General features: G+C 34.7%; 1 protein-coding gene across 12 annotated transcripts in view; it reads right to left on the reverse strand.

Moving 5' to 3' along the window:
• Positions 1-23802, reverse strand: part of UNC80 (unc-80 homolog, NALCN channel complex subunit) — a 218240-nt gene that overhangs the window by 144105 nt on the left and 50333 nt on the right. For 7 of the 12 annotated variants that reach the window (XM_031958128.1, XM_031958125.1, XM_031958129.1 and 4 more), the window contains exons 14-20: positions 21915-22061; positions 17554-17701; positions 13020-13168; positions 10138-10304; positions 8081-8170; positions 3718-3932; positions 3237-3343 (exon numbers count right to left, since the gene is read on the reverse strand). In XM_031958128.1, coding sequence (XP_031813988.1) covers positions 3237-3343; positions 3718-3932; positions 8081-8170; positions 10138-10304; positions 13020-13168; positions 17554-17701; positions 21915-22061 — 1023 coding nt within the window. The remainder of the gene's footprint in view (positions 1-3236; positions 3344-3717; positions 3933-8080; positions 8171-10137; positions 10305-13019; positions 13169-17553; positions 17702-21914; positions 22062-23802) is intronic. The other 5 variants (XM_031958131.1, XM_031958126.1, XM_031958132.1 and 2 more) reach the window with 2 other exon arrangements.

Here is a 23802-nt window from a genome sequence, read left to right on the forward strand (position 1 = left end):
CTTGCTCATGATTAAGTTATCATCAGAAGTAGGATTTCTTAACTCCTAAGCCAGTACTTGTTCCACCAACCACATACCCATATTTTCTTTAGCAAAAAAAGCTACAGAAAGAACACTACTTTTGACAAAATACTAATGAAGGGAAAGCACTAGTAAATAATTCATGTAAGAAAGTCATTTTTGTATCCAAACTTTAGTGATAAAGGGAACAAGTGCACATTCTATTTGACTCTAATGCTACTTTTTTCTACTAGTTTGACAGTGGTATATCATGACACCCTTGGTGTGTTGTTTCATTTTGGGTTTTTCATTTCTTTCTATCAATTTCTGACCATGAAGAGTAGAGAGTAAAGGTAGTTGTAATGATTGTGAAGCAAAGAGAATATGAATGGTGTATTCATGTTTGTGTATATGTATGTATGAAATATATTTAGAGAGATATGCAGACTTACTGACAGGGTGATTGAACTGACATGTGATAGGTTGGACGTGTCTCATCAAATTCGTAGGTATGTTATGGATTGAAAAAGGTTAGAAAATAATGCCCATTATTTGGGGATTTGGAATTATTTGAGACAAATGGAATCTGATGAGAGGAGAGAGGAGAGGAGAGGAGAGGAAAGAAGAGGAGAGGAAAGAAGGCACTGATAATAGCTGGCCTTCTCAAGAAATAATAGCCAAAAAAATTGAAGGAGACATGTGGGACAATAGTTAGCTGGGAAAAATGGATCAATTGAGGGTTTATGAGGCTGGCAGATATAAAAACATATGTGTAAGCAGAGAAGCAACCAGTAAGCAGAAATAATTCAAATATTAGTCATAGCAGAATGAAAGAAAAAGCTACATGCTGGAGAAGACTGAATGGATTGCGATTACCTACGTACATAAAGGGGTTAGCCTTGGCAATAGATAGGAGCAATAGAAAAGTGGCAAAAGATATCTGAGTAAAGTAAGATGAGGCGAGGAGAGGAGAAGAGGAAGTTCTCAATTTTTTCCCCACTGAATTATAAGTCAAGGTTTTCAGTGAAGGGAGCCATGTAAGTTTCCTGGAGGAATGAAAAGATTTGGAAAGGATGCTATGATAAATAGAATAGCGAATCAATTAGAGAGGTATAAAAAGGATCATTTTGCTGTACTGAAGGCCCAGTTTATGTTATGCAACATGAATTAGTAGTGGATCTAGTAAGTAAGGTTTTAAAATTTTTCTCCTGCTTCATTCAGCACCATGTAAATTGGAATGAAAACAATATTATATAGAAGTAATCCAAAACTGAGGCATGGTAGCAAGATTGGCAATAGGATGAGGGGGCAAGAGACTTAAGAGAAGAGGATGGTATGAAGTTGGACTAATTCATCAAGGGGTCAAAAAACAGAAAAAAGGAAAGTTCAGTCATCAGTGCAGCAGTGACAGTCTGGGAAAGAACTTAATAGGGGGATCACAGGTCAAAGATAATTCAAACAACTAGGTTTGCAATTGTGAGACAGAAGGGAGGTGGAATGACAACAGATTGTTAAAAGATAAAGGGATTTCAATTCATCAACATGGAAATGGAAAATGGGAGTGAAGGAAAAAACAAGGGTTTGATCATTTCTGTATATATCTGTGAAGTACCCAGTATGAGGGAAGGACTTGGGGAGGAGAAAATGCCTGTGATCCAGGTATTGAAGTTATTGAAGAAAGAGCGTCTTAGAGGCTAGTAGATAACATTTATCAGAATCTTAACTGAGTGGTAGATATGGATTGAGTAAATTTTAAAAGAGGTGAATTTCCTAAGTGATGACCTTAGAAAGAGTGCCTCAAAATGGCAATGGGGAGCAAGATGTAGTCTAACCCCCTATCTGATCAGGGAGTAGAAGAATATGAGTGACAATATAATCAGTGCTGGAAAAGATGGGCAGGGAAGTTGTGTCACCTATGAAAGGGCCAGGTTTTAGTGATTGCAAGATGAAAAAAAAAAAAAAAAACCAGGAAAGAAAATAGTTTAATAAGAAAGGTAATTTGTTACCTATGGATGCCCAGAGAGCACAGTAGAAAAGAAGGGTAGCTTTTAAGCATGGCCTCGGGGGTGTAGGTGTACAGGGATAGTTTTGGATTAAGAGGGATAGCAAGAGAGCAGGCAAGGAGGAGAGAGACAAGAAGGATTAGATAACGACAACAAGGTTCAGAATTGCTGGAATGGGAATAGTATGACAGGATACAAATTTGTTAACCATTGAGAGGTGAATTCAGATGGGTTATCAACATCTGGCCTGAGGGTAGAGAATTTTCAGGACATTAGAGAGCAGTGTATAGTTGGAAAGCTAGAAGAAGGGAAGTAGAATTTATGCAGGTAACTATGGAGACAATGGTACGGTATTTCCTTCCTTCCAGGTACGCATGGGCAGCAGAGGTGGTAAGAATGTCAGAGAGACTAGCAAATTATTCTTCACTTCTCATAACAAACTACTTCCAAGGCCTGTGTCTGAGTGGTCATCATTTCCATATGGTTTCTGTAAACTAAGTACCTGTGGGAAATAACTCAAATTCAAAAGGTGATGGCCTTCTCTAACTGCCAAATGATATTTTTTTTCTGCTTTTACTTGCAACAATGGATCAGATTTTTTCCACTTATTTTTATTCTAAATTGTAAACATTGTGTTTTCTTTCCATAACATCAAGATTTCATTAAATTGTTTATTTTCAACATTAAAAATCTGCCAAATTATGATTATAGACAGAGCTGGAAAGGACCTCAAGGCCAGAGTATCCAAGCCTCTCATTTTGCAGACCAGAAAAGTTAGATTGGAAGAAGTTAAGTGATCTGGTGAGAAATAGGATTTGAATTAATATATTCTTGATTTTAAGACTAGACCTCTATCTACTGTGCCAATTACCTGACTCTGAAGTATGTATATACAGACTACTATTCATTGTCAATTTCAATTGCTTTTCTTTGATATTTTCCAAATTTGTTCACTTTAAAGGCCTCTTTAATCACACCTCAGTGGACTTCTGGAGTGAACAGAATGCTGGATTTGAAGTAAGACACAACTAGATTCAAATTTTGCCTTTTTCACTTACTAGTTGTATGACTAGTTGTGTCAGCCTCCCTGTTTTAGTTTCCTCATTTGTAAAAGGAGAAAACTGTATTTGATAACCTTTAAGTTTCCTGGTTCTAAATCTATCACTATAATATTCCCAGAACTGAAAGTTTTATTAGTCATCTAACTTTCCCAACAAGTGATGGTTAGTTTACCTTCGAGCTTTGCCTGATGAAAGAAAGACGGTCTACTGAGCTAATGTCCAAGAGATCTTCTACACCATCCGCTAGGCCCGAGAGAGATGATCTCTTTAGCCAGTTTCCTATTTGACAGACAAAGTCTATTAACACAGTTCAATATTCTCTCCAGTCTCAATCAAGTAAAAATTCTAGAATATGTCCTTAAAACAGGGAAAGTACCACAACATGACAGAATATGAATGAGAAGAAATTCTTCAATCCTTATGCCTTGGATGAAAATGTGCAGGATTGGACTTTAAATAATATGGTCATGTCCATTGCCTAGGGCACTACTTGGTACATAAGAGATACTTAAAGAATACTTTTTGATTGATTAACAGGATAAATTAGTAAAATCCTTCCAATCAATTGAGAGGAATTCCTGCCCCCTCTTAAACTGCCAATATACTTATGTATAAAATAAAATATAAAGAAATAAACAAATAAATAGACCTACTTTTACCTATGGGGAGTTTGAGTTTCTTTCGGAGTGAAATCCGCCGGGAACGTGAGCGGGACCGCCTATCAGTGGTTGTCCCAGAGTGAGCAGTGGTACACTCTGATGTGTCCTGCTCTGATTGGCTGCTGGTATCACTTGCTGCACTCTGAGATTTGAACATCTTGCGCCAAAAATCTTTGCGTCCTAAATTTGCCCCTTGCATTTGTTCATCACTGTGAGCAAACAAAGTCAAAGATTAATAGCAGCAAAACTCACTTTTTTCAGTGACCACAAAATTATCATATTTTTAATCTACCTCCCAAACTTGCCAATGTACATTATCTCATACTTAATTTTATATAATTGTATTGTTATTGACAAGGGAAGTAGTGTGGGAATCTTTTAGTGAAGATCATAGAACCAGAAGAGATTTCAGAAATTGGATATAATTCAAGGATAAAGACAAGTTAAATGTCTTTTTAAGGTTAGAGTTTGAGATGGGATTTGAACTAAGGTTTTCCTGACTTGCCAAGACTGGTTGTTAAACTTTCATCAGCACACCACTGCACTGATTCCTGCCAAAGATATGCAGAACCATTGCTATATTGTCAAATGAATGTACCCTCATCTATTTTCTTTTACTTTTAAAAAAATATGTAAATGCCTAATTTGACAAGCATTTTAGTGCCTGGGAGTCATGATAAAAGAGACAATTCATTCTAAAACACCATTAACTTTATAACTCTCCTTCTGGTAGCAGTTATTACAAAGCTTAGAGATTGAAAGTTCCAACTGAGAAATGGGAGACATGTCAGTTAGGTTTTAGAAATCAACACGAACCAGAAACAAGTGATATAGCCAGTGTTTATGGGATTTTAAACAATAATTTTAAATTTGCTTGCAGACCTTGGAGACAGATTTGGAATCTTTTCTAGGTGCAATGTAAAATATTCATTTTTTCACATAGCTTTTATGGAGAAATACACAGAACCCAATTTCATCTCGCCCAAGCTTGCCAGTGATTTGTATCCTCTGAATTCTTATTTGTTAACCTGAAGTTTTTTTTTTTTTTTTCCCATTCTAAAATGAACTTATGCTAGTTTGCTGGAAGTGAATTCCTCTGCAGGGTCACATCAAATATTCATGTTGCATGCAGTTTCTCACCTACAGAGAATTCATGACATTTTGATCAGGGTAGGAGTAAACTCTCTGAAGAGGAATAAAAGGATCCGATGGGACCATTTATCAGCTTTGCCTGAGAGGGTGGTACATTAGCTTTGTCTAATGGGTTTATATCAATACTGAGTTCCAGAGAAATGAGAACTTAAAAACCATTATTAGTGTGAGTATTACTCAGTCAATGTGACCTTTACAGAAAGGAAGAAGATTAAAAAAGAACATAGGCAAAGGAAAGAATAAGAAATGGGGGGGGGGTAGGGGGAGTAAGTATGTATGTGCAGAGCCATAAATAATATAGATCACTGAGACTTTGTCATATAATGCCAACAGGGCTAGAGAACATGTTGCATGGGGTCAATTGTAGACTTAAGGCATAGTTCAAGCAAAGAATCGCCAACTGATCTCTCGTCTCATGTTGTTGATGGAGGAAGTTTGTTGTGACTTGGCTGTCATTCTCCCACCCTCAGGTCCCATTACTATGATGACTTTTCTAGGGAGTCCTCTTTATTTACCATTACACTAGTGCTATTGAATCCAAATGGGGTGGACTACTTACACATTTTAGAACTTAGGAAACTGTCATGTGGGATGTATTGGGTCAGCACATGTCAATCTTAGGGCATCTGATATATTTTGGCAGAGGAGATTTCAAAAGGTTCCAAGAAAGAACAGCTAGTATCACATGGATGAAATTCTTGGAAGAAATCAGCTATTGAAACTCTAAAGAATGAGATTATGAAAGCTCAAAGAGAAACATTTATTCTGCTTGGCCCAGATTAGAAGGAAAAACTAGAAACAATATTTAGAAAGCATAAGGACACTTACTATTAAGAAAAATTCCCTAACAATTTTTGTCATTGCTGTTTAATCATTTCAGTGGTGTCTAACTCTTTATGACTACATTTTGGAGTTTTCTTGGCAAAGATGCTAGAGTGATTTGCCATTTCCTTCCCCAGCTCATTTTACATATGAGAAACTGAGATAAGAAGGGTAAAGTGATTTGCCCAGGAATACACAGCTAGTAAATGTCTGGGGCCAGATTTGAACTCAAATCTATCAACTATCTAACTGCCTTCCCCTAACAATTAGAGCTACACAAAAGTACAATGAACTGCTAATGTGGGTAGAGGGTGAACTACTGCTTTATGCTGCTGAATTTCTCCCTCCCCCTGCCCCTTATTTGACATATTAAGTTAAGACCAAATAACATTTCTTGGTCATATTATGGAAATTTTCATTTACGTAGAGATTTGACTGACATATCTTTTGTCTCTGAGTTCTAAGACCGAGTCCAATTCCATTTCTTGGATTTGCCGGGATTATGTTACTTTATGCCTTTGTTTCCCTTTCTGCAAAAAGAAGGCTATATTATCTACTCTGTTTAAAGTAAAAGTAGCTGCTGATTCATATGGAGCTCCTAATCAGGTGTTAGCACACATCAAAATTTCTGAATATATTGAGTGGCTCCAGCCAGGAAAGGCAGAGCTAGCTACTGATCTTCAACCTGTAGAGGTTTGAGGTTAGCTGGTAAGCAGAGAACTGGGGTAAGAAGGAAGGAAAAACATGGAAAACAAATTTCTCCTTTCTCTTTTACCCTTGCCAGAATACTAGTATGTTCAAAATTGACATTCTTCTGGCCAAAAGGAAAAATCAAAGAGGAGAATGTATCTAATAGGGGGACAAAAGGGAGGAACATTTTTTCTACTGACTACATGATTGAGAGTGGGTGAAATAATTAATAAGCAAAATGAATTTTGATGGACTCATGATGTAGAATGAGACACATTTATGGAGATAGTCAACAAAAGAATTTTGTTTGATTATGCATGGATTTTTAAAGTCATTATGATTTGTTCTCCATACCTCTCTACATGGAAAGTGGATAGGAGTGAGAGGAAATCAATATTGGTTAATTAAAATTTGAAAAAAATCTTATAAAGTTAAAAAATAGCTGCTGATTTGTCATTGCTGAAATATATGATGATGATTAAAATATGATTATAAATGAATTAATTGAGAGGTGCATGTTTATAGGCTATGCCTTCAGAACCATCAGTTAAATAACATTATAGCTTGAAAAGACTATTAATGAGTTTTTCATAGCATTACTTCTGTTTTTTAAGCACTTATACATCTGCCACATTACGGTAACACTGATTTGATATCTTTAAGCTTTGCGAATGTGAGAAGCGGAGAAACTGATGAAGGGGCATTGGGCATTGGCCCAATTGGAAAAGGATCAGAATTTTGGGAAAGAAGGGAAGCTATGTTTATTCAAAAGTAGGATATAGTATTTTTATTTCATTTGCTACTAATACTTTATCATACAACAGACTTATTCAGTAAGTCTTTGACCATTTCTTTTAGGTACACAGATTTCTGGTAGTCACTGAAGGCAGTACAAAAGATGCATAATCTTCATCATCCAGGGGGTTGAAGGAAATTGTAGTTTTTCCTGTATGAGGCAGGGGCTGAAATATCAAGGGAGGGAGGGAGGGAGGGAGGACCCTTGAGGCACAGGACAAGTTCAAGAATTTTTAATCTTCAAGGAGAGAAGAGGGAAAGGATAGATTCAGTGATCAATTGAAGGGAAGAAAAAGTGTTGCTATTCCAAATTGAAAATAATCATGAGTGGTAGATGGTGAAGCCTACTGTCCATCTCCTGACAGAAGTGTAATGGACTCAGGGTATAGAATGAGACTTTTTTGATATAGATAATGTAGAAATTTGTTTGCTTGATTATGTAAATTATTACAAGTGTTGGAGAAAAAATATATTTGTTAAATTGAAATAAAATTAAATAATAAAAAAGAAATAAGATTGGACAGTCAGAAATTATATGATTAAGAGGCATTTCTGGTCACCATACTGAAGGGTTTGACTTTTACTGGCAATAGAAAGTAGCTAGAAACTTTTGAATAGCAGAAGAATGTTATCAAATCAAAATGAGATATTCAGAAAATGAATTTGTTCATGATAGAAAAAATTAACTACAGGGACAATATAATATAGACAGAATTTTAAAAGCTCTTTAATAGTCTAGTTATGAGATGACTAAGGCTTAGCCTAGGGTGAAAGGAGAAGAATCAGAAAGGAACAAATGAATGTGAACCATTTTAGTGGACAATTCAACAATTCCATAATAGAATTTTTTCTTTACTGAAAAGTCATTGGGTTGTGTCTCTGCTTCTTTGCTACTTACTGCTCTGGAGTTTGCAAGGGGCGACCAGACATGTAGCTGCGACACTCATCAGCTGCTGATACCTGGCCTTTATCTATTCCAGCCTCAGACCTATGGAAATAGTTCATTCTATCAATTAAAATATGTTCATTTCCATTCAATAAAGTAGGCAGATATTTGTAAAAACAAACTTGATGCTGATAATACACACAATGCTAAAACACAATCTTTAATCCTGTTGAAAATGCCCTCACTTAATAATAACATATACTTTATATTAAGATATTACAAATGTGAATTTAGCTCTTGCTCCTTTTAAATGTAGGAAAGAGATTGGACCTGTTATTTTATTAATAATTAAGAATTCCCAAATGGAGAAGTTCCCTCTACCAATGCCTATGAATACCTTCTCTCCAATTTAAAGAGTTGCTTAGAACATTGAAAGGGATTTGCCCAGAGTCATATAAGCAGAATGTGCTGGGGGATAGGGGAAAAGGGGAATCTTGAACTCAGTCTTTTCTGGAACCAAGTCCAACTCTATTTACTACACAATTCAGCATCTGGCATGCTGGGAGAGATACAGAAACTATGATTTCATGTATATAGAAATCTTAGATAAGGAAACTGATTCATAATCTTAGAACTATATCTAGAGCAGGGATTTTAAACATGTGACCCATATGGTCTATAACAATGTAAAAGCCAGAATAAGATTAAAATGGAATTAGGAAATGTTTAACAGAATAAATAAAAATACAAAAATTGAAGATAATATCACATTTTAAAACTCAGTGAATTTGTACCCCACATAGATATGTATATCAATACATATATTCTTATGCAAAAATTAGTAGTTCCCAATTATTTTTGAACTGGTCCACAGCACTAAGACATTATTGACTTGCCCATGAAAACACAGTATGTTTCAGAAGGAGAACCTGAACCTAGAGTCTTCTGCTCAAAGGTTAGCCCTCTATCTACTATGATACACTCCCTCTGACATTAAAATACATCCTGATAATATGTTCTCCAAATAAAGTTATTAACTCATATAGCATGAAGAACTTCAAATTTAAGTATTGCCAATTATTAGAAGGAAAAAAATGGAGTAATTGAAAAACTAATCTTGGTCCTGGAGACTAGAAAATTAACTTCTATTATTCTTCTATTACTAGAGAGACTGAGGACTATTTTAGTTGTATATGGTATACATAATATGGTTTTTGGCATTTTGGCATTTCTGTTACAAGAGAGAGTTTAACTGAAATTGATAGTATATCTAGAAATGATTGTGATGCAAAAACAAAAGACATGGGAATTTTTTTTTTATTTAGAGGTTTCTCTTTATATCTGGACACAGAATTTTTTATTCATCACACATCAAACTAAATTTGATATTTCTAATAAAAATAACTTAAAAAATTGTCTTTATCAATCATATTCTGCTGCTTTACTTCAACCATGTCTAAAAAGGCAGATATGATATAGTGGAAAACTAGCCTTCACACCAAGAAAATGTGGGTCCAAGCCCCACTTTTGACTCATACTGCTCAGGTGACCCTGACCAAAGTACTTAAACTTTTCCATACCCTAAATAACTAAGACTATAAGTATAACACACACACACACACACACACACACACACACACATATATATAGATATAGATAGATATAGATACAGATACATAAATCCACAGATTCAGCCCTTTTATTACAAAGTGCAGAAACTGGTGTACCATTCACTGATTATTACTCTAAGATCAAAATCATAATTATCAATGGACATAACTAAAATGTGTACAATTTTGCCTCATTAACTAATTTCTTCATTAACTTAAATCACAAGTATGAGAGAATTTGATGCACATTTTTCTTTCTAAGGGTAGAACCGATACTCATTGTTTTATTGAGCCTAATATTTATCCAAGACATTGGCATTGTTAGTTAAGAAAAGTGTCAACCACTCCTATGCTTATAAACCACCAGGATCTGAACACAAAATGCAAAGGGACAAAATACTACATTGTCATAGATTGATAGAAACATTCAAAGAGTTCCTTTCCCACAGACAAACATACCTTTTGCTTCCTGAGGGTTTTGAGTCCTGCTCTGCCTCTTCTGATCTTTTCCCTGGGGCTAACTTTTCTGCACTGTCTAGCAAGGCACTCAGGGCCACCCTCCTGAAAACATTTCCATGAGCTTCTTTGATGAATTGAACCAGCTGCCGGATGTCACAATAGAGCCCCTATGTAATGACAAGCATAAGGTATAGCAGGAAAGAGAGGAAACTGTATCAACAGATAGATTTCTTGTGGAGTCTGATCATGCTGAAGTTAATAAAATGAGTGATTTATCACTGCACTTAATACACATAGAAATCTTTCAAGTGAAAACATGAAGAACAATTTCATCTTACATTTCTAGAAAAATTAAAGTAAATTGTCACTAGGTCTGTACTTGAAAGATCAAAGAAATTTTTAAAAGATACATATGTGTGAAAATATTTATAATAGTTCTTTTTTCTGGTAGCAAAGACCTAGAAATTAAAGTAGTGCCCATAAATTGGAAATGAATAGATTTTTGAAGTTATATTTGTATGTATACGTGCATGAACATAAACAACATAAATGTGCATATATAATATATGTAATGAGAAGCCATTGTGCAATAAGAATGATGAAAAGGACAGTTTAGAAAAATGAGAAGACCTTGTTATGAACCAAAGAAGAGTAAAAAGAGCAGAACTAGGAGAAAAACATATATAATAACAAAAACATCGCAAAGATAACTTTTGAAAGATAACTCTGATCAACACAATGACCAAGCACAATACTGGAGCATTGATAAAGCTTGCTGCACACTTCCTTTCAGAAAAGTGATGGGACTCTGGGTAAAATATGAAAAAAATGTGTTTTAGATATGGTCAATGTGGAAATAGTTTTTTTTTTCATTAACTATTCATGTTTATTACAACTTTTTTCCCCAGAGGGAAGGTGAATGGAAGATAAAATAGATTTTTGGTAATTGAAAAAATAAAATTAACTTAAGAATAAAGTCAATTGTGGTACATTAGACTTTAAGAATATTATTAGATACAATGTAATAATTATAATACTATAGCCCCATTTCTCTAATTCCAAGTCTTCTATGGACAATTCTTAATTATGATCAAAGAAAGAACTGGAGAGCAGATACTTCTTTGGGGTTTTGGTTCTAGTCTTTTACCTCTGTCCAAAAGTATTTTAAAAAATCACCCCCTCAACTAAAATTGATATACTCTCTTCTGCAATAAGCCTGATCATTTAAAAAACAATGTGGTACAATGGATAAGTTCAGAGATGCATGCCACTTTTATAACTTACATATAAAAACCTGTATACTTCTAGCTCAAAATGGTATTTAAATAGCATTATTTGTTCTGTATGGATCTAAAGAACTATTTTGGTCAATCAATTCCAATTGGTCTATTACCGTTCATTGAAATATGGATATTTGTGATGAAACTGTCTTGCTTGTAATCAGTGATGAGGATGGGGCCAGAGTGGGGATAAGTAAACCCTCTAAAAGATATTTTTGAGACACCTTGCTCTGATGATTTTGTAATTTAGGAAAAATAGCTTTAATTTTGACCTTGCTTTGTTTATTCTCTTTTCAAATCTGCATCTTTAGACTCTAAATGATTTTCTGAATTTGAACAGTAATTGTACCCCATTTCCCCCCCCACTGACTTAAGTGCAAATGGGGAGAATTGTGCATATAAGGATGTTACATGTATAACTTGTTAGAGTGCAGCAGGATCTGCAGGCATCTATTTCAGTCAGCTTTGACTACACTATCCCAAGCCACAATTTCTTCTGAAGCAATTAAGTGATCATCTCTTGCAGGCCATTCCCAGTTATGGGGAATTTAATTAACCTAGTCCTGCTATTAGGAATAGTAGACGTCAGATTATAGCCTTCAATTAATATACAATGGCAACTACTCTATGGCATATTTGCTTTAATTACAAAAACAAAAAATTTTTGAAATGATGTTCATAAAATCATTAGCATTTTGTTGTAACCCATATCTACTTTATTATCTTTTAAAAGTATTTTTTTTACACACCCCAAACACAAGCATTTCCCCATTCAAAGAGAAAAGGAAGACAGCATATGAAACTGTGAATCTTCATTATGTATGGCTTATTTCATCAAGCATTTTTAATGTTAGTTCCAACAATGCCCTAACTGTTTGTGACCCCTTCTGAACTTCTTTTATTTTCTTCTATGTATTTTTAAATGACTAACATCCTTTCCTTTCTTTCTCTTATTTGCTTTGACATCACCACCTCCTCTGTAAAACCCTGCTATGTAGCAAATTAAATATAATCAAGCAAATTGAACTCATGTAGTTGAACTGTCTGAAATTGGTCATTCTGAACTTCTAACTACTAAGAGGGCATTCTGTTCTTCAAGATCTTCCTAAAATGTTCAGTTTAGTAATTATAGGGTTTAAGGGCAGCCTCGTACATACTATTCCGATGAAGCTTGCTGGCTATTTGTAAATTCATTCTCAGGACAAAGTTCACTCAAAACTTGCCACATTCAAGCCAAGACCGGGCTTAACAATTTTAAGTAAATCTGCAGGCGATGGAGCTCAAAGTCCATTGCAAACATCTCATGAATCAGAGGATTTTCATGAGATATGTGGTAATATTCCTTCTCTACTCTCCTCTTTCCCATCTCAGTAATTCTTCAGTGAGGAAAGTGGAATAAAGAGAAGGTAAATGTGCTCTTAAGATTCCCTAGTGAATCACTCACTCCTACTGCTGACAGAACAGTGACAAAATAGAAGAATCTTTTCTCCAGTCTATTATTTCCCCCCAAACCTTCCTCTGTCTTTTCTCTTCTTTGTTTCTCTGGTTTTAAGCCCTCTTGTGTATTTGAGATGACGTATCCTCATGCAGAGAGATACTCACCAGGTTTTCAGGGCTGTGTAGTTCATGCGTAGTAGATGCACAGCGGGTGATGAGGGATTTAAACATAGCACTGACAATAATACCTTCTACATTCTGGGCTGTGGATTTGTTGTCCACTGTGGTGAAGTTATTCCCAAACCCAGCCTTATCTGGAAAGCAGAGGTACAATTTAAAGGCAATTTGCCCAGTGGAACAATGGGATCCTGTGAACAATTCACTAGCAAAAGAAGACACATAATGAAACAGAAATCATAATAATACCCTCCAGACTTTGAAACAAATAAACAGCACTTCCTTTATAGCCTCTTCTCTTAGGTAACTTTTATCTTGTTTATAGAATCTTTTGATAGCATCTAAGGGCGAAAACAGAAATAATGCCAGATCAATCAGAGAATCCGCATTCAAATCTTAGCTCTAGCATACTAGCTATGTGAACTACAGGAAGGCTTTGTACCTCAATTTCCTCATTTGTTAAATGAAGGGGTTGAATTAATTGAGCTCTAAGTTTTCTTTCTACTCTAAATATATGATTCTATAATCCTAATCTTTTTTTTTTTTTTTTTTTTTTTGAGAAGGAAAGACCTTCAGATGTAGAATCATTTTTTAAAAAAGTGATTGCTTCTGTTTGAAATGGGGCCACAAAGTCTAAATGGTATATCACAGAGTTTACCACTATTTTCAGTGATGGGTTGCTAAGTCCTCACCTAAATTATTGAACTGAAGGAATAGGAAGGAAATTCTGAGAGGATGTATGAAATGAGACCACAAGGCAAAAGAGCAGGAGAATTCTGACAAGGAAATTAATCCAACAACAACAACAAAACCCCCACCATTTATCAGGCACTAATAGCAAAAGGCAAACTATACACAAGGAAGAAGCATGGGATAAGGGATAGTGATTATGTTCCCCCATCCTATGCTTCTTTCTTGTGTGATCTTCCCTCTAACAATCAGTAGTGGTGTGGCCATAGAAAACTCAAGTTTTCTGAGCTTCAAACAACTTTTTTTTTTTTTTTTTTTTTGAGGCAATTGGGGTTAAGAGACTGGCCCAGGGTCACACAGCTAGGAAGTGTTAAGTGTTAAGACCAGATTTGAATTTAGGTCCTCCTGACTTCAGGGCTGGTGCTCTATCCACTGCAACACCTAGCTGCCCCTCAAACAACTTTTAAAGGCAGGGAGTTAGAGGCCAAGTCATCAACAGTTAATGATGATGTTTCTCACACCAGGAGTTCCTACATGTAAGAATTCACAGGTCCTTAATGTGAGTGTATGCACAAGGGATTATATCATATTCTGGGGATATAAAGCATGTAATTTAGGGAAACAAGAGATTACTTTCAGCTGAGGAGAAGGAAACACCTTTGTGGAAAAGGTGATATATGACTTTGCCCTTTAAATAAAAGGATTTGGAGTTAAAAAGGAATTAAATGATAAAAGGATTAAAGGTAAGGTGGGAGTCTAATATAGGATATATGGAGGATAAGTGGGAGCAAGGCTAATTTAACTAAGCAATAATGAAAAAAAGTATGAAAAAAAAAGTAATATATAATAAGGCTATCTAGTAATACATAACAAGATGATAGGGTGGAGCTAGGTTATAAAGTATTTTAAAAACCAAGAAGGTGCTTATTTCTAACTCATACGGTAATAAGAAACTACTGGAGTTTATTGAGTAGGGGAAAGACAACCAATCCTGTACTTTGAGATGATCACTTTGGGAACTATGTGGAGAATAAATTGGAAAAACATAAAAAAGAGGACAATTTGGAGGTAATTTTAATGGTCCATTGGAGAAGTGTTTTTACTGTTGCAATTTCAACTAGAGTGGTGGCCATATATGCTTAGATCTATAATCTTCCTTGATTAAATGTAAACTCTTGGGGGTGGAGTAGAGGAAGGAGTGGTTTACATTTCCATAATAAATGCTCATTGAATAGAATGGAGTGGTAAATTGGAGGGAGTACTGAATCTGGAATTAGGAGGATCCAAATTCAAATTCTGTTTCATATAAGAATTAGATAGTGACCCTAAACAAGTCACTTAATTTCAATCTGTCTCAGTTTCCTTATTTGGAAAGTGGGGCTAATAATAGCATCTGCCTCACAGAGTTGTGTGGATAAAGCAAGAGAAAATATTTGTAAATAGTCTGTAAGCTTTAAAGCATATATGAATACTAGATTATTATTATTATTATTAATTGATTGGGAGAGAATAGGAAAATATTAAAAACAAGAATAAATGAGATAAAATATGCAAATTCTTTGTACATCATAAAATTCTATAAAAATGCTAGATAGTAATGGTAGAAGCAGTAGTAGGAATACAACTAGATGATGGCAGTGATTGTGGCGGTAATAGTAGTAGTAGTAGTAGTAGTAGAAGTGGTGGTAATAATAATCTACAACTAATGTGAAATTATGCTAGAAAAATAGGATGGAAACAAGTCACAAAAAGACCTTAAGAACAGGGCTAAGGAATTTGTATTTGATTCTACAGGCATTAAGAGTTAAAAAAAAAAAATAGAAAAGCAATTTTTGAGCAGAAGACTAAGTCAGTCTTATGCCTTATAAAATTAGCATGCCTAATGAGAAAATGTATTTGGAGGGGTTGGAGGAAGAGACTGTGACACAGAGACAAAATATGAGGCAAATTACAAAAATACAGAGAGGATGCAACAAAAGAAGAAATGAAATATGTGAGGATCTTTGTGGAGGCAAGCCACAGAGAAATCCAGGAAAGGAAGTATGATGGTATGAACCAATATTTCATCTTTAGTGGTTTTGAGCCATAAAGGCCCAAAGGATATTAAAGAAATGTCCTAGCAACCCCTAACTAAACCCTCTCCTCATATCTAAGGATCCATGAAGTATTGGTGAGTTCTGGACCCATACAACCTTTCCTCTTTAGCCCTCCACCCCAAACCCTGATTAAATACCCAAAGACATAGAGAAGGAAGCATGCTGGTAGCAAATAGCTTCAATCTCTTACAGGTCATCTATATCTCTATCTAGCATTGAAGAAATAATTATCATTAATGCATATTCATTAGAATGTAAGTTCCTTCAGGGCAGAGACTTTTTCTTTTAGCTTTGCTTAGTATTTCAGCACTTAGCATAGTAATGGGTATATAGTAAATGCTTAATAAATTCTCATTGACTAGACTGTGGGCTGTAAAGAATAGGGAATGACCAAAGACTGAGGCCCCAACTTTAATCAAGTTGGGGTCCATGATCAACTAATCATTGGCTTTTGAATTAATCTTTAGTTTAGTTTAGTTAAAGGAACATATTGCTTCCTTTTCCATGTCAGGAACTTGTCTTCCAGCAGTAGTATAAATGCACAATATTTTGCAATCAATAATTTTCCTATTGCTGTATACTTGGGAAATACATAATTGCCTTTCTGTTTGGTGTGATGTCCATGGTTTAAACCCAGTTGACAGTCTTTTTTCTTACATTGAGGGTTAGATGGAGAAGAGGCACCTAGTGATAAGAGAAAGTGTAACAAGGGACATGAAAAGAAAGTTTGTTTCTATGTACATCAAATTGTTTCTTTATAGTGACTTTAACAGATATTATTACAGATACTGTTTTATTTAAGCTATAAAAAGAGTAAGAAAAACAAACGTGAATGGAAATATATAGTTGCATCTACATTAAAAATACATTTGAACTGCATTGTCTGTTACTGATGAAGTTTGTATATAGCAAGTATATTTGAACAGTGATAGAAGAATCAAATATTTAAGAATTTCAAGGGTCATCTAGTCACATACTTTCAGTTTACAGATAGAGAAAATTGAGGCCATATATGCCCAAGGTCACATGGCTAATAAGTGACAGAACTAGGATTTGATCTGACCGTCTCTGTAGGAGTTTACCTCTGGCCATTTACATATGAACAGTTTAGAGCTCTACACCTACAAAATTTTAGTGTAATTTATTTCTTCTGTCACATACTACAATGCAGAAATAGAGACAATTTTCAAATTGAAGTCTCAATTCTATTTTGTTTATTGCTTTTATATATATGCTTGTTTATATTTATATATAACATATAACACATATATTACACATATGTACATATATCACATGTTATGTAGCTATGTACATATATGTGCAACTGTCCATATTTCCTTTTTAATTTCTTTGAGCCCTTGACACAATTCCCTTGCACCAGAAAGATAAGGAATATGGAAGAGAGACCAACCATCCATAGGCTGAAAAAGAGTTGAGGGACCAAGAATAAAGACTTCTAAGAATAAAGATCTATCAGACCACTTATAGTTTCCTCAGTGCAGATTAGAGATTACTAATCAAGATATATTTTGCAGAGTAAAATTTTTCATAGCATGTTTCTCAGTAGATGTCTTTAAAGATAGCACCCTTATTTCCCCTACTTCGTTAGTGTGGAAATACAAGCTTATATATTTCTAAATACATTCTACCTCAAAGAACTTGGGATGACCCCCAAATAATGCATGGTCTACCTCACCATGGTCTCTCCTAGTGTTCATGCTGGCAGCCATACTTACTGTCAGTAACTGGTTCCATACAGAATCCTAGTAAAGCATGCAAGAAATCCACTACGTTATTGAGGGAATCCTTGTTCACATAGTCCCTCATGGTTTGTCGAAACTGCATTTTATCTAGCTTATAAAGCTTAGTGAGGCAGTTCTGGGCCTGCAATGAAGTAAGAAAAGTAAAAAAGTCAAGAGCATCTACTTAAGTGACCGTTATCATTCCCCTCTTCCCACCCTGAATCACCAGGAATCCTTCTGAAAGTATAAATTTATTCTGTTTTCCTTATTGCTGTTCTGTTTATTCCATTCAATCCCAAGAAACATACAAGCAATTCTTATGTTTCAGGCCTTCTAATGAGGCTGAGGATGGTACATTAGAAAGAGCACTGGCTGTGAGGGTCAGAGAACCCAAGTTCAGATCCTGAATCTACTCTTTATTAATTGTGTAATCTTGGACTCTTGGTTCCTCAGCTTTAAAATAAGGTATTTGGATTAGATGACTCTGAAGGTCCTTTTTATCTCTAAATCGTTGATCCTAAATATATATCTCACATAGCTCCTGCTCTCAAGAAGTTAACTATTAATCAAGCATTCATGCCCAAGTTAAAAATTCTTAGCAGAAAAAATTCATGAAAAACATGAGAATCATCTCCAAAAAAATGAGTATTAAAATGAGGGGTTGTGGTAGATAGTCTCAAAACTTCTTACAAGCCCCAAATTCCCAAGATTCAATGTACATATATTATCTGGGAGTAATAGGAGATTGTTTAAGCCTCTTCATTAGCATTTTAGTCTACCTGTTGGCTTAGTTAACATCTTAGAAAATGCAATGATACTGGCTCTATGGGAATAAAAGTAAGACCAGTAAACCACAAATTTTGTTAGAGGAAAATGGGAACTGATAATGATAACCAAGAGAACTAACAAAAAAGGGCAGACTTGAAGACAGATGTTCCAGTAGGAACCCTGGACCCTGGAAAACTAGTGCCAATATATAGATGCCAGATTATGGAAGGCAGATCCAGGATAATTTGACATATGAGACACTCCATTAAGTATGAATGCTAAAAACCAAACTTTTTAGTACTGAAACTTGGGCATTTTTAAAATTGCCTGGAAAAGACTAACATTTAGAATTATTAGTTTGTTTCCTAATGTACTCAAATCACAGTTGTGTATAGAAATGTAACTTGCTCAATAGGGAAATAGGAGGGAAAAGGAATAAGGCAAAAGTAGGAAATGATAAAAAGGAGGGAATGTTAAGAGTTAGAAGCAAATTAAACTTTTGAGGAAGCATAGTAAGGGGGGAGGGGGAGCAACCGAAAATGTGGTGGAAGTATTTACACAGTTATCATAACACGTGTGAATGTGAATAGGATGAGCTGAGTCATAAAAAGGAAGCAGATAGTATATCCAATAATATGCTGTTTATAAGAGATACTCTTGAAGTAAAAAAGATACACACAGATTTAAAATAAAGACTGAAGTAAAATCTAATATACTTCTGCTGAAGTTAAAAAGATTAAGAGTAACAATCACCATTTCAGACAAAACAAAAGAAAAAACAGATCTAATTAAAAGAGATAACCAGGAAAGCCACATTATGCTAAAAGATACCATAGATAATTGAAGTAATATCAAAAAAATTTACAGCAAATTTCTCTGAAAAAGATCTTATTTCTCAAATATATACTGAGTATGGAACTGATTTAAATTTATAAAAATAAGAGCAATTCCCCAATTGATAAGTGGTAAAAGGATATAAATAGGGAGTTTTCAGAAGAAATTAAAGCTATCTATAGTCATATGAAAAAGTGTTCTAACTCACTATTAATTAGAGAAATACAAATTACAACAACTCTGAGGTACCACTTCATATCTATTAGAAATGAAAAATGCTAAAAAGAATGAGGGGAAAATAGGCACATACAAAATAGATTTGAAATTATGAATGCTATAAAATTATGTCTTTGATTCAACAATACCACTAATAGGTTTGTACCCCAAAGAAATCAAAGTAAAAGACCTATATGTACAAAAATATTTATAGCAGTTCTTTTTGTGGTGGCAAAGAATTGGAAATTGAGGAGATGCTCATCACTTGGGGAATGGCTGAATAAGTTGTGGCACATGATTGTAATGGAGTACAATTGTATTATAAAAAATGACGAGGTGGGTGTGGTTTCAAAAAACATGGTAAGACAAATTAGGCTTAATTCTAGGGAAATCTATCTATTTTTCTAGCCAGTCAGTTCAATAGTAACATATTTATTTAAGATCTATGGGGAAATCTCTTTGATATTATTAGTATAGAATTAGGTTACAAGTTAATGTAAGGAGCATTTGCAGACTAAGTTAACATTCTAATAATGTTAACTGCTCCTCTGAAACTTCTTTGATCTTTTTCTTTCCCAATCTTCGCATTAGAGCCTACTATTTTTACTAGTATGGGGGGCTCCTGGAACTGAAACTTCCACCATTAATAAAGACAAACAATTTGGTATTGACCTCTCTATAGTCTTACAGAATTGCCTAGGAGTATAGCTTAAAAACAGAACTTGAATTCAGGTATTCCTGATTCCAAGCCCTGTTTTCCATCCATCATACCAAGTTATTTCTCTAACATGGCTTCATTCTTTATGAAAAGATCTTGATCATGTCAGAAATATTTATGTTGATACCGTTGTATATGCTCCAGAACCTAAGAACTTAGGTTAAATTGTTTGTTACCAAAGAGTTTTTTTTTTAACAACTCCAATCACAACAATCATGAAGTAATATTTCTTTCTTAAGTAACTGGCCATAGTGGGATGTTTTCTTAAGTCCAAAACATAGTCAATCATATTGTATAGTAAGATAAAAATTAAAAATGGATCTGTAAAGATAGAGGCAATACTGTTCTTCAATTAATTATATTTTGCTTATAATTATATAATTACTTTTTAATTATAATACTACTAATAATTATATGGATCAGAATCTAAGATCAACTAATACGATCCAGGACTCAGAACTGAGACTTCTATAAAGCTGAAATTTAAAAAATGAGTACAAATAAATAAAAAAGTTATAAAGAGAGAAAGAAACCAAATTGGTCTGAAATTACTCAAAGAAACAGCATGTTAATAATGTTGGGTGAATAATTCATGACAAAATCTAATATTAAAAAATTGGGCTGGCAATAGATTTGGCAAGGTCTTCAAACTTTGATTAGATTTGTAGATTGATCTCCAGGATTTAGGTTTGCCTATGTCCCTTATTTTTTAATAAAAAATCTTGAGAAAGAAAGCAAGTAATCATGTTTCAACTTAAAATAACAAGTGAGAGCTATTTCAGCACACATATGCTTTGTTTTTCAGAATTCATTTTGCTCTGAAGGGGAAAGTTAAAAAAAAAAATCCAAGGATCTAGAGCAGGGGTTCCCAATTTGTGGACTTGAGGGACCTTGATACTATAAGGATTAGTTGCAAACCCAAATATGCATCAAACAGCATCATGTTAATAGACTAAATCTTTCAGAAACAAATGTACATGGATGCTATGGCAATTAATAAAATAAAAATCCATTTAAAAGAATTATTAAATTCAGAATATTTTTCCAGTTAATGGACAACAAACTACTATTATATAAGGGTCCCAGAAGTTTTTTGATGTTAAGAATGAGTACTCACATTAGAAAATTTGGGAACCTCTGATCTAGAGCATTAAAATGCAAATGAATCAGAACAAGTCAACATCTTTTTCCCTCTAGAATAAGGCCCACAAACCCAAACTGTTGAGTTTCAAGTTTCACATAGATCTCAAATGTATCAACTTAGATATCTTGAAGTAAAGATTCAGTTCAGTTATGGAACAGAATCATGGAACTTAATCCTATCTACTGCTACTATTTGTCCATGTTTCCCCCACTAAAGTGCATTTCCTATCAATATTAATATAATATTTTATATAAAACACTAAATATTTAATTCCCCTCCCTGTCCAATAGAGTTAAAATGTATGATTGCCATAGCCAGCCAGGTGATTAAAAAAAACCAACAACATGGCTTATGACATGAAATTAGTTGTTTATCTAATCTTATAATGTTTATTTCAAGCTATTGTTCACACATTTCAATTACAAATCTTTTCACCAATTTGGAGCCAGCCAGACTATATGAGACCAGTGGCAAAAGCATTTTTCTCAATTAAACTTTCCTAAATCTGGATTTTATAATGCCCTGAAATAACTAAAACCATTTATTTTCCAGGACATTATATTGCTGCAAAGCATTCAACTTAATAGGAAACTATGGTGCCTCATTTTCAAGGGATTTATTTATAAGCTGGAGGGGGAAGGGGAAGGGAGATGGAATCTACTTTAATTCTCTTACATTCTCTCGGAATACCTGGTGTCTCAGACGATCCCCAGAGAGCCCTCGGTGTCCTTCTCCACAGCCATAGGCACAACCCAAAGATTTTACAATTTTGATGAGCATAGTTAGAGCAAGCCTATGGGTGCTTACAGGTGTGCTTTCATCCTGGTACCCATGAGAAAGAGGAAAAAAAAAGATATTGGTTTATACTCCCATTAATTCTCTTGGGTTAATTCTGCATTTACCTCAAATTGGCTAACATATTTGACCCAGATAATATACTGTGTGTGTGTGTGTGTGTGTGTGTGTGTGTGTGTTGCAAGCAAACCCTATAACCTGAGGAATTTTTTCATCTTGATTTGAGTTCAGCTATTGTCTCTCCCTAGGGATGTCAGCAGTTCTTAATCTTTTTTTTTTTTTTTTTTAGATTTGTGGAGCCCTTTGACAGTCTGGGGAAGCCTTTCTCATAATAATTGTGTAAGTATGTAAAACAAAATAGTAAGATTTCAAAGGAAATTTATTATATTTCAATATAGTTATTATATGAAAAAAACACCAGTTCATAGCTTTCAGGCCAAGAACCCCAATTCTTATGTTGTATTTTTCATTTTTAAAATTAAAATTTTTTTTTTTACAGAATGCATATCCAAAACCAGAATGAGATCAGAACTTTCAATTCAGCTTGGTTCTCTCCTTGGGCTTTAATATCAAGATGCTTGTACATATGTGGCCCCAAACTCAGCCAATTGGGCAAGAGGTGGGGTGTGAGGTATTTGGGATGTGAACATTTGCCAGCAGAGAGGCTTCCTAAAGTTGCTTTAAAAACAGTATAAAATGTTGCTCCTGATGCATAGGTAGGCAGTTAGGTGGTTCAGTAGAGTGCTAGGTCTGGTGTCAGGATGATTCAAATCTGACCTATGGACAAGTCATTTAATCCTGTTTACCTCAGTTTCCTCATCTGTAAAATTAGTTGGAGAAGGAGAAGGCAAACCAGTCCAGTACCTTTACCAACAAAATCCAAAAGGGGTCATGAAGAGTTGGCACTCAGGGAAAGAAAACTACTGTCTAGCTGTGATTCTAGGCTTTACCATGGCCTAATCTAGTTCTAATCAACTTGATTTCACAAATAGAGCCCTGGAATTATAATCAGCAGATCAACATTCTAATGAAATTAATTAGCAAGGGATCTTGGGCAAATTTATTCATTTCTTGGTACAAAGCCATAATAGAGTGGTAAAGCCAGAAATTTTTTCATGTTACAAACTTGGTGACATTGATGGTACTTACATGCCTTCAATATCATAGAGATGAAAGAGTTATCCTGGATCATTAGGGAGGAAAGGAAGCTACTAAGTGATGGACTCAGGGTAACTTCTCCCTCCCATACCATTGTTTCAAAATCTCTATTTCCCACTATGGGGGCAAGATTTTCAGTCTGAACCCACCAGAAATGAATGCATATATTTTGCTGCTAATCCCAAGCACAGTCTGTGATACTAGCCTTAGACACAAAATTTCTGATTATAGCTCTGTGTCAAAATGATATAAAACATCGCTAGAGCCCACACTATCTATCCTTAAAGACTTGCTGAGCAAAGCATTATAAATGACACCGTTTTATTATCAGATGAGATAATAATGTAAAATAATTTGAAAAATGTTGTGTTGTATAAATATAATACTAATGTTTCAGGATTGTCTGGTTAGAATAATGAGCTTTGTGATCCCATACAGAAGAAATAAAATATTTCAGATATTGGTAGAAGACTCTTAAATTCTTACTTACATGAGTTCATTTATCCCCTGGGGTAAATATGGACGAACTAGACATTTTTTGTGTCCTACCAGGGCAAAGAATATTATCTTCTACTTATGGAATATCAACCTGACAATTTGTTTCTGGTGA

The sequence above is a fragment of the Sarcophilus harrisii genome, chromosome 3 (assembly GCF_902635505.1).
Source record: "Sarcophilus harrisii chromosome 3, mSarHar1.11, whole genome shotgun sequence".
Classification (NCBI taxonomy): domain Eukaryota; kingdom Metazoa; phylum Chordata; class Mammalia; order Dasyuromorphia; family Dasyuridae; genus Sarcophilus; species Sarcophilus harrisii.